Source organism: Nothobranchius furzeri, chromosome 12 (assembly GCF_043380555.1).
Source record: "Nothobranchius furzeri strain GRZ-AD chromosome 12, NfurGRZ-RIMD1, whole genome shotgun sequence".
NCBI lineage: Eukaryota > Metazoa > Chordata > Actinopteri > Cyprinodontiformes > Nothobranchiidae > Nothobranchius > Nothobranchius furzeri.
Window position 1 is genome coordinate 33,761,666 of NC_091752.1, and position 11,688 is coordinate 33,773,353.

The window sequence follows — 11,688 nt, forward strand, 5'->3', positions numbered from 1 at the left end:
CCAAAGCCCTTTTTTCCTGCTCTGTTATGAGGAATTGCATAACAACTGCAAAAGGATCCGTGTCTCCAGTTGTCTTACATCTTCCGGCAGAGGGGGAGGCACTCTGCAGTCTGGCTCTGATCTCACTCTCTGGAAAAAAAATCAGAGCACACATTGGACAAAGGAAAAAAAAATGTAACCCTGGACATTTCGGAATGAAATGGTGCATAAATAACAACTGGAGGAGGGAGAGATCATCAAATACCTCTGCTTTCACTCCTCCCTCTTGAGGTGCTGGAGCCTGAAAAGAAACATAAAGGAAGTGTCAAAAAATAAAAACACATAAGACTAATAAAACTTCACAGCTTTTATTCTCACTCACAATAGTTCCCATAGTCTTTGCGTGTAAATTCTGGAGAGGAATTTGCACTGGAACTCCCTGAGAGAAAACACAATTGTTAAAGAGTGATAAAAAGCACCCACGAGTTGTCTGAATAACAGGATCCTACCATCGTAGCCTCCTGAGCGACTGGTTATGGTCTTCCTCTCCCGGAAGGACGGCGACAGTCCTCCTGAGGGGCCAGCAATCTGTGCTCTCCTGCCACCCCCGGAGGAGCTGGACCGGACCTTTGACACAGAGCTCACCAGATAACCTCCCCCACCGCCTCGTCCTCCTCCACTTCCATAACCCTCTCCATCTATGTAGCTCCCCCCTCCTTCACCTCCCCCTGAGGAGTCTCCTCCGAGGTAGATCCCTGAGGAGGAGCTGTAGCTGCTGGTGGTCACACCTACGGAGGCTGCAGACATAAATCAGGAATTTCATTAGGTCATAAAACAACTAGATGTTAGATTATTGTGGTATATTTTACTGCGTGAAGTATTAAAATGACTGTAAAATATAGAATAGGACAAAATACTTTAAAATTAAATAACATTTTTGCTAAAAGAACAAAAATAAATAAATAAAAATAAACCCTTCCTGTTGGTTAACATGTTTTTTTTTAAGATTTCTAAACCAAAGATGCACAAAATGTACTATTAGGAACATTTAACTTTTAAATATAAATAGTCTATTAGTAATCATTTCCATTTGTTTAGCAAAAATATATGAAGAGATATTTATGTGAAATTAAATCTCTTAATCTCATAAAGAACGATGTGCTTTTGAAACATTAACATTTTGGTTCCAGTATCAGTCTAAGTTTTAACACTAGTAACTTGTTGGCTTTAGATAATTCAAGTGAGACTTTGCAACTTTTTGATATTTTTAAATCACTTTATTGAGCCAGGATTTGCTAAAATGACCCTTTACAGGGTTAATGAAATGCCACCCAGCTGCTGGCGCCCCCTGTGGCCAAAATTTCTGCTTCCAGCACATTTCCTGCATGTTTTAGATCATGAACACATCTGATTTGTTTTATTTAGTGATGAATCACTCCTGTAGACACTAAGGAAGGCTTGGAAGACATTTCAGCTGTTAGATTAAGACGAATGCACAGCGAGTAGATACGCTTTACTTTCGGTTCTACTAACGGACACTAGGGGATGCTAAAAGCATGGAAAAACACGACTTGGTGGTTCTTGATGACGTATCTTCTGGATAACCGGGGCGGGACCAAGACATCAAGGTGAGGTTGCTTGGCATTGAGAAACATCCTTAGACCCAACCCCAATACTCGCACTGCGCCCTGCAGTCTTCTGTGAAGTGCACTTGGAGGAAGTGTGCAGTAAGGCTTTGAGTGCGTGGTACACATGTGTGCAAATAATTGCCGAATTGGGACAGGGAGCATTGCGTCACCGACTGCAATGCACACCGGGATGCTGGTCGCTGTGCAACTTAAAAAAAACCTTTATCAACAATTTTAAAATAACCAAACAATTGTTTGATATAAATTTACAGTCATTGCTGCTTTGTCTAAAACATTCAGAGAATCAACTAATTGTCCTAAAATGGACTACTTTCATTTGGAAATACATATTTTCAGAAAAGGCACTTGAGCCTTTACTCCAACAGCAATGGACTGTGGGTCAAACCCTTCAGAGTGTGGATCAAGGGTGCGAAAGGGGCGTGATCAACTTCCGCACTTGGGAATCGGGACACCCTACGCACTTTCACCCCTGGCCGGGATAGCGCAATTGAAATGTGCAAGTGTGAAAGTGTGAGTATTTGGATCGGGCCGTAGACCCACTCCCGTGTATTTCAGACCCGATATTTTAGGTTATACGTTACGAAGCCGCCAATATCTTTTAACAACTGGGCATTATTTATTTTATTGTCCACAACATTTTGATGGTTATTATTTGGGCTGCATGGTGGCGCAGTGGTTAGCACTGTTGCCTCGCAGCACGAAGGTTGCAGGTTCGAAGCTCAGCTGTGGCCTTTCTGCGTGGAGTTGCGTGCTCTCCTCATGCATGCGTGGGTTTCCTCCGGGTACTCCAGTTTCCCCAACAGATCACAACATGCCCTATAGGTTATAAATTGTAAGTTGATTTGGATAAAAGCGTCTCCTAAATGAATAAACATAAACATATTTCCAGAGATTAACAGTAAAAACTACAATTTTTGCAAATAAATTCTCAAATTTGCAATGAAAACATCAAGTTAGTTTCTCCTAAAAAGATATAGTAAAAGTGTGAATTGTTATATAAAAGTGTGGCAGTGTGAGCGTCCTGTCACAGTGTCCGATTGTTCATGCGCTCTGGCTACTTGGCCAAGGGGATGTCCCTTTGGCTGACTGGTAAGCACACGTGACCCTCACCCGAGGGTCTGGGGATCAAATCCTGCCCCGGGCCCTCATCTCTCCACCTTGCCACAAAAGTATAGATTAAAAGTTTTAAAAATATGATTTAAGCGCACATCTCAACGCTGTCACTTGTCAAATTTTGACTTTAATTCATAATTTAAAATTCATTAAATGCAGATTTGTGCAGAACATTTCTAAGTTGCAGAACTTGCATGGAAGTTCTTCTTTACATAAACCTACAAGCATCTTTTTTCTTCTTCTGGGGTTTAAAAATAAATACAAAAAAAAATCCCTAAAATTTTGTGCAACAATAAACCCACAACTTCCCAGTTTTGGTGCACGAGAGGAAAGTTGGTCTCACATGAAGAGAAGTAGGTTCCACTGCTGTTCTGAGTTAAGACATTCTTCTCCAAGCCCAGCCCCCCGGCGCTGCTGGACATGTTCCTGTGATTTGATCCACCGGTTCCCTCTAGCAACAAGACACACACCAAAACAAAAAGAAGCCGTTACTCATCGGGTACTTCCTCAAGAACTCTAATTATTATACTTTTTGTTTGAACTGAGTCAGTGAAAATGACAGGAGACAAAAAGACTCACTGGGTGGGAGAGTAGTCAGCCTGGATGTGGAGGTTACTGTTTCTGTCACCACTGGAGGAGAGAAATCATCATGACTGTGTCTTTGCTCATTCTGCAGCTTTAAGTCCCACATCTCAGACTTGTTTTCACTAATTTATATCTGACCTTTCCTTTTTACCACCATCGTAACTACATCCCGTCTCTGAGACCATTAACCAGTGTTCTAGAGGTTGTTGACCTCCAGCAGAACGGTCCTCTGGAGAACAATCTGAGCTGCTTCATGTTATGGTTGTTAGTTTATAAGATACATCTGGTGAATTAGAGCATTTTATTTGGTTATGTGCCTTTTAATAGGAAAACATGCAGCCCTTTCCTGACTGTGTTGTCATTAATTCTATGTTAATAGTTTATTTCCTTCAATTTCATTTATTGTGTTGTTTCCATGATGTTCAGACGACAGAAAGCAGGTGAAGCGCTGAGTTAGGAGGGAGATTTAGTCATCTTAGTTTGTTGATTTAAAGGTGGAATATGGAACACGAACACAAAAGTGACATCTAGTGCGTAGAGGTTGTAGTTGCATCAGTAGAACAAGGTTTCCAGCCGTCGGGATGCCAGGTTCACTGCCGATATGTGAAATGTTTAATTTGGGTCCATCTGTTGTAAACCTAAACTCACTCTGGTTTTAGATGTTTTATGGTCGCTCCTCTTCTGAGGATGACATCTTCTGGGCTCAGAAGCAGATTTTTGACTTGCAGAATCCGCCATTTTCCACAAGACCAGCCTCGCTGTGCCGAGCGTACTGTTTGGCAACCTACAATGGCGCCCTCTATTGGCTGGTAGATGTAAACATCAACCCAGCGTCGTGCCCGTCAAAATAAACATTTGATTCTTTTTTATTAAAATGTAGCTTTTAAAAGAAATACTGTGCCCTCGTTCTGCACTCCTCAAAATGCCCCGTTGATAGAAATATAGCGTTACATTAAATTGTTCCATATTCAACCTTTAACTTTAGATCCTGTAAAAGTGATGAACAGATCATTAGAAAATCTATTCTAATCAAATATTTAAACCAAACTGCGTAATTTTAACAACCTTGTGTTTTAAACTTTTGTGCTGAAACTGAATTTCGTCTGATCTCCTGTTTTGGGTCTCCTCCAACATCTGATCTGCACTTTCCCTGCGGGACAGGATCTGTGAGTGTGTCCAGCCGGGTTGGTGTGACATTTAAGGCGTCATCACTGGATGTGAGCGTGGCTCTGTTTGGACGTCCACGACCTCGGTATGTTGACTCCACACTGGTGTACAGCTCTTAAATCACAGCATGTCACTGGCTCTAAACATCGCAGAACAACTCGCTGTCCTCGCTGAATTTCTACACCAAACCCTCTGTCCCTCGAGGTATTCTGTTGTCCTGCTGCAGCTTGTTGAGCTTCATTGGCTTCAGTTATAGATGACACACATTCCATTTCAATTTCATGATGCCTCTTCACTCCTGATGTCCTCCTCCACCTCTGCTTCCCTCCTTCCTTTTAGGGATTTCTCTCTCTGTCTCTCCTTCTCTGAGTCCAATCTCACCATCTTTCAGCATCTGCTGTTCCTCGACTAGAAAAGTCTCCAGCAAACTCGTGCTGCAGTCAATAAACCAAAAAGATCTAAGCGCTCCCTCCAAACCTCATTATCTTATCCGTCACTTCTCTAAACCCTAACTGCGGGTTTGAAAAGTGCCTCAAAAATTAAGCTTCCCAGCTTTCTCTTAGAGGCGACGCATGCAACAGGCAGATTATATGTTTCTCAAAGCGTGCATCTAACATATAATCAAGCTGTGCTTGACCCCTTTAGGACCACGTGAGATGCACTTTGAGGAAAACCCATGAGAAGAGATGAACGAGAGGCATGCATGATATTAGTAAGCCCCCCTCTAAAAAAGAGATTAAACATCATCAAGGTAAAGGACTTACAGATGTAGAAACTGTGAGCTTGTTATGTAAGGTTTATGCAGGAACCTTCTCATTTTTTTGTTTTTTTTTGTTTTTTTTGGCCCTATAATTGTTTCCAGGGATGTCTCAGAGCTGATATCTCCTAGAAATCTGAATACTGGGTAGCTTTTAGGTAAACAAACTCCACAATTCATCTGCTATTTAGACAAAAAGATTCAAATTCTGCAAAGTTCTCACCCTTCTCTCCTGAGATCTCCATCTGCCTCGTTAACTCGTCCATCCCATCTTATCTGGTGAGGCGATGATAGAAAGAATAAAAACCTTGACCAGGGTCGTGCACGTTTTATAGAAGTTGTTCACATTTTAAATGAGGAAAATTTTGATTTTAGGATCCGTTTGATGAGGAACAAGTGAAGAACTGTGGTCAAACGTTCCAGGACAAATACCCAGAAGCTTGTTTACTTCGCTGAACTGAAAACCACATCAGTCCCATGATCATATTTTCTAAACCACAATTTAATACTCAAGTTCACAGAACTCTCTTTGGACAAATTCCCTCAGTGGTGGTAATCAACAGAGAATAGTTACGCAACAACTCCTCCAACAAACACTTTCAATTCCAGTGGTGGAAGAGGTTTTTTATATTTTTACTCAAGGAAAAGGACAGGAAAGGGTGTGTGAAAAACAATGGTGACACTTTGCAATAAGGGTCCCTTTATTAAGGTTACTTAGTACATTATTAGGCATTAATAAGCTATTAAATAAAGTATTAAAATGGCTTAATACTGTGCTCTTTGACCTTAACAATAACATTAATAGTAACAAAGGGACCCTTTGTTACTATTAATGCTTAATAAAACACTAAGTAACATTAATAAAGGAGCCCTTTGTTTATTATCACTTAATAAAGCACTAAGTAACATTAATAAATGGACCCTTTGTTTGATAACGCTTAATGAAGCACTAAGTAGCATTAATAAAAGGACCCTTTGTTTGATAATGCTTAATAAAGCACTAAGTAGCATTAATAAAAGGACCCTTATTGTAAAGTGTTATCAAAATAACTTAAATAAAAGTGAAAGGATCCAGAACTGTCTGACGAAAGTAAAAGTCTTAAAGTATGTATTTTCAAATGTACTTAAGTAAAAAATGTATGTACTCACCCTACAGTTATGTGCTGTTTTTTAAGTGTGTGGGTTAAGGTGAATACACTGAAAAAATATCCAGATTAGCAACAGTACTCTATAATCTTGCCTTTTGCAGCTTTGTCTGAGTAATGCTCGTTTACGGCGGACACTACAGTAAATTTAATATGATGTAAAACTCAAATGGAAGCTCAAACGTTTAGAAAACTTAGAAAGTACAGATAATTGCTTTAAAGAGGAGTAAAAGTAAAAAGTTGCCTCAATAAAAGTATTACGTAAAGTACAGATATAAAGAAAATCTGCTCAAGTAAAGTAACTAAGTACTTGTACTTCGATACATTCCATCACTGTTCTGTTGACATCCCAGCGCTACAATAAAGCCGCGATGATTCATCCTTAGACTTTTTATTTACTTTTGAGTCTTTAGAGACCAAAATAACAAAGAAACAAAGGAGCCATCCTTTTGCCACACCCTGGAAGATAAGGGCGTTTAGCTGCTCCATCCACAGGAAGCCCATTCTGGTTTATTTAAGTCCCTTATTTATGTTCAAAACAGATAATAAACATCAGTAATGAGTATTTTTCCTGTTATTGAGGACAATAAAAGCGTTCATAAATTAAATTCTGCTCATCATCTCGTTAAAGGGGCCTTGAGTCTGTCGTTTACTGCCTGTAAGTGATCTGAGCAGCAATTATCAGGGGTTGATATAAAAAAAAAACTCCAACAGCGAGGCAGGATCCTGCTGCTGTATATTTAGATGGATGAGATTACCACAACAGGAAAGTGATCTCCAAAACCCCCCTGGTGGACTTCACTAACAAGCCCAGAAGCATTTAGCTCGGATGCAAAGTGAGTTTTAAGCAGTTGCAGCTTATATATTTAACTTGACAGCCCATCACCAAACTCCAGGAGCGCAAACGAGAAGAGCAAAAAGAGATGCAGAGAGACCAGGTGCGAGGAAACATCCGCAACATCCAGCGCGGTTTTAGACAAAAGCCCTCAAACTTTTAAACAAGTTTTAGAAACCATACCTTCTGTCAACACGGAGAATCAAAATCCTCCCAGGATGGGAGAGACCTCTATCCGCAGGAGGAACAATGCGCTAAATGCGCAGCTGAGGCGCAGAGCGTGCGGAGGATGTTCTCAAACTCCTCGGTCCTTTTGTGCCTTTTCGCTCAACTTTCCCAGGCGAGTCAAAACAAAGATTTGGGCTCCGGTCCTAGCCGCGCCCATCAGGGCTGCAGCTTGGCAGGCAGGTGTGGCAGAAAAGAAGAATATAAAAAAGAAATCAGCGCCTGGGGGGGCGCATTAGGTTGTCTTCCTCTGCAGACACAGATAGTCCAGTGTGCAAAAGAAATGCGCTAAACTCCTCCTCTTGCTGCTGCTTCTCTGTTTCAGTCACCACTTTTCAAACTGGTCAAGTTTTGTGGAGGAGGAGAAAAAGGAAAGATTTTTTTCTTTTCTTTGTTTTTTACCTTTCATTTTTCGGGGGGGGGGGGGGGGCTTAGTTTTGCAGTAAATCTGGCGCAGTTGGTGCACATCTGGTGTGCATATTGGAAGAAGGAGCTGAACCTTTGAGCTACAGGTTTCCATGTCAAACGCAACTGTCTCGCAATGCAAAAATCACATTTTTAGGTTTAAAAGTATAATCAGAGCAACTTTTCCTGACAGAAATATTGCTTTTGCAGCTGCAGCATGATCAGCGTCCATCGCCCTGTTTGCTATTCGGATTCTCATAATTTTCATGTGACAATTGTGATTCTGCAGAAGCTGCAGCATGAAACACTTTCCACCACATGCACTCCCAAATGAGAGGGAACGAGGGCTGTTTATAACTCTATAATTGTAAAAAATGTGCCCAATCTGCTCATTTACATTTATGCAACGTGAGACAAATTAGACGTTTTATTCCTCCGCTGTGAGCCACAGGCGTCCTCAGGTTCCCTTCACCCGCACCACACCACACCCAGTGGAGACATCCACCCACCCTGCAATGACTCACAGCCAGTTTGAGTCTAATCTGCACAAATCATGGAAAACAAATGGCCCCAAGGATAGAATAACGGAGGAGAAGCTGCTCCGCTCTCATCCATGTGTGAGGTAGAAAAATCTCAGCAACAGATTCCAGGATGGTGAAGTAGAAACAGGAAGTGATTGTCCAGCAATGCTCTCCTGTTTGATAAATCTGTAGAGTATAGGGGCAGCAGCTTCCAGGGAATTTGTGATGGGTTAAGTCTCGGCTCAGCCCTCAAGATAATGTGACACACACACACACACACACACACACACACTGATCCATTTCCTGGCATGGTGAAACAAAGGCTTCATGGTCAAAAACTGGTTTTCCATTGGGTGTTTGGAAAGGAAATTCACCAGAGTTGCTGCAGAAATTCCTCTCATAAAAACTAGAAAATACTTATAAAATGAATCAGTCAGAGAGGTGTACATCTGAACTCACGTGGAGGAACTTTGTGTGCGCTGGAAGAGATAAAAACTGACTCCAGCTTTTTGTGGAGCTCACATTTTGTTCCCAATTAAGCTGGTAAAACCTCTCTGGTATAATAAACACTTTCCTGCTGTGGAGGCTTGGCTTAGGGACCGTAAAGGCCACATTCTGAAAGAAAGGCACATGGATTATTTTTAAACTTTGTTCTTGTTTATTTTTCTTTAGCTGGACAATTAAATTGAGACTTGGGTGGGTCTTAGGGGTACCCCACTTCTGTGGTTTGGCTCTTACGTGTCAAAGAGTTTTTAAGGTTCTGTTTTGTAACTGCCCTTCTCCATGCCTCCCACTCCACTGCGGAGTGCCGCAGGGATCTGTGCTCGGGGATCTCCTGTTTTCCATTTCCATCCTTCCCTTGGGTTCTAGCTTGAGAAAATATGGCCTGCACTACCACCTCTGCAGATGATTGCCAGATACCTGGCTTTGAATAAACCAGGTGCTCTCTCCCTTCTGGACCATTTTGACTAAAGTGAGGGACTGGCTGGCTGACCATAATCTGAAGCTGAATGACTCCAAGTGTGAGGTAATCCTCATGGCCAAACTGGGCATTGAGATCCGCCGATCATTTGCTGCTTCACGTTCTGACTATGAAATATAACGTGTGGGGGGAGCGTGTTTTTGTGCATGCTGCTCCGTCCTTCTGGAATGCTCTTCCTCTCTCAGTGAGGCAGGCACCATCCCTTCCCTGGTTTAAGTCATAGCTTAAGACCTACTTTTATGACCTGGCGTTTCCAAACCCCTGACTTTTTATTGTCATTATGTATTCTTACTGATGACTGTGATTACCTGCTTTGCTATATATTGTTAGGATTGACTGTGTTTTTGCTTTTATATTGTGTTTTAATTTGTAGCCGTACTGCAGATTGGTCAGCTGCCATGCTGTTTTTAAATGTGCTTCAGAAATAAACTGGTGTCATCAGTGTCTCTATGTTAATCTTATTTTTCCAACGAGGAAATAAAGACAAATTAAAGTTTATTTTTTATTGTTTGCTAATCAATTTGACCCCCCCCCCGCCAAAATGCAATTTCACATGAATTATGGCAATTTTTCTGAATTTTAATAAATATTATAAAACCGTAAATCACTGAAATTTAAATGACAACAATCAGCAGTATAGCTTTAAGGCAACATGCACACAAAAGGGCTCAACAGAACAAAGTGTAAAGTAGAATTTATGGTCAGTATGAAACGCATTATGAGGGTTTATTTTGAAAGTATGTAGCTGTAACCCAACCATCCAGCTGGCACAACAGTCAGTAGGCTGAATGTCAAGCTGCTATTTCTAAATTACTTCTGTTTTTAGTCCCAATTTAAACCCTTTCAGTTGCTGCCATCTAACAAGCAAAGGGAAAGTGTTTAAAGAAGCTTCACATAGGAAGAAAACATCATTTTAAGGACTATTTTGTCACTTTATGATATATAAAAAACAACATGTTTTTTTTTTACTTTTTCTTGGTCAGTGTTTTTTTAAGAGTTTTTAATGTTTTCTTTCTTTTTACTTTGGTTTTGGTTCCATTTTCAGATTTGTATTTGTTCACTTGATCCATTAAATCAACGGTGTCCAAACTTTTTAAGACAAAGGCCAAAATTGTCTATTTAATTATTGCAGGCCTCGAGAATATGATTGTTCTAAGTTAAAGGTGCATGAAGTAAATATGACATCCTGTTGGGTACTGCAGTCTATTTATGAAAACAAACGAGACCTCTCTCTAACCCTTTTCTAAATATCCATCAAAAGCGACAAAGACCACGAGCCTGTGATTGGTTAGTATGCTGCTTCCTTTAACGGCATCAGCAGCATCATCTTCCCCCCTCAAATAAACAAAGCGAGAGCTGAACATATCTAGTGACAGACATGGAGCAGACACTTTAATACACTCTTGACTGAAGGAGTTCAAAGACATGCAGCAAACTTATTATTCTTGTCAGGAAACGACAGGAATCGTGAGTTTAGAGGCGGTGACTGCAAGGAGAGGGGGGGGCGGGGAGAAATTTTTTCTTGAGAAAGAAGTCTGTTTCAATGTAACCTTCCTTCCAACATGACTGAGACATTAGACTGCTTTGTGATTATTTCACAGTAAAGTTCTTACTTCCTTTACCCTTAAAAAATGCTTAAAGAGCAAGACACCCCCAAATCTACCTTTTTTTCTGATAAACTATAGAAATGTGTGTTTAATCGCGCTGCAGACACATGTAAGTCATTAGTTTTGCACTTTAGTGCATTTTAGTTAAAACTTTAATTTTCTGCCTGAAACTGTCAGTGTTGTGCGTTGTCAGGTAAAAACTCTGCACTGCATTTGAATTTAAATCTGCCATCGCTATTGGCTAAGAGGTACCCTAGAGTGTTAGCTGGTACCATATGATGTCACAATGTCGTTGTGAGCCTGTGTGTGTGTTTGTTAGTGGCTCCGCCCTCTCGTTCTGCTATAGGCAACAGCATTTGTTGCATTTTTCAAACAGGAAGTGGGAGTGGAGTAATACTCTGGTAGGGGGTGACTTGCTCTTTAAATACATTTTTGGTGATTTTTTAAAATCCTGACAGTAGATCTATTGTATAATAAGTATATTAGTAAAAATCTAAACATAAAAGCATAAAAGTATAACTCCAGTTTCACAACCTGCTGTAGAGAATAAATTCATCGTTCTAAAAAAGCACTAAGTTAATCTGAGGGCCATAAATGGCCCCCAGGCCACTCTTTGGACATGCATGTCTTAAATATTCCGACATAAACAGACTCTTGTAATTTAAAGGAGGAACCAGTGATAAGGGAACACATGACAGATCTTAGCAAGATTAAACAT

At 40.7% G+C, this 11,688-nt stretch overlaps 1 protein-coding gene across 2 annotated transcripts in view; it reads right to left on the reverse strand.

The window, feature by feature from the left end:
- col17a1b (collagen, type XVII, alpha 1b) overlaps nucleotides 1–7,641 on the reverse strand; it is a 38,908-nt gene extending 31,267 nt beyond the window's left edge. Inside the window, exons 1-8 of one of the 2 annotated variants that reach the window (XM_015944886.3) lie at nucleotides 7,414–7,641; nucleotides 5,474–5,526; nucleotides 3,321–3,371; nucleotides 3,085–3,192; nucleotides 489–776; nucleotides 362–418; nucleotides 245–280; nucleotides 79–129 (exon numbers count right to left, since the gene is read on the reverse strand). In XM_015944886.3, coding sequence (XP_015800372.3) covers nucleotides 79–129; nucleotides 245–280; nucleotides 362–418; nucleotides 489–776; nucleotides 3,085–3,192; nucleotides 3,321–3,371; nucleotides 5,474–5,516 — 634 coding nt within the window. In that variant the 5' untranslated portion in view covers nucleotides 5,517–5,526; nucleotides 7,414–7,641. The remainder of the gene's footprint in view (nucleotides 1–78; nucleotides 130–244; nucleotides 281–361; nucleotides 419–488; nucleotides 777–3,084; nucleotides 3,193–3,320; nucleotides 3,372–5,473; nucleotides 5,527–7,413) is intronic. The other variant, XM_015944888.3, reaches the window with a different exon arrangement.
- Nucleotides 7,642–11,688: the final 4,047 nt, after the last annotated feature.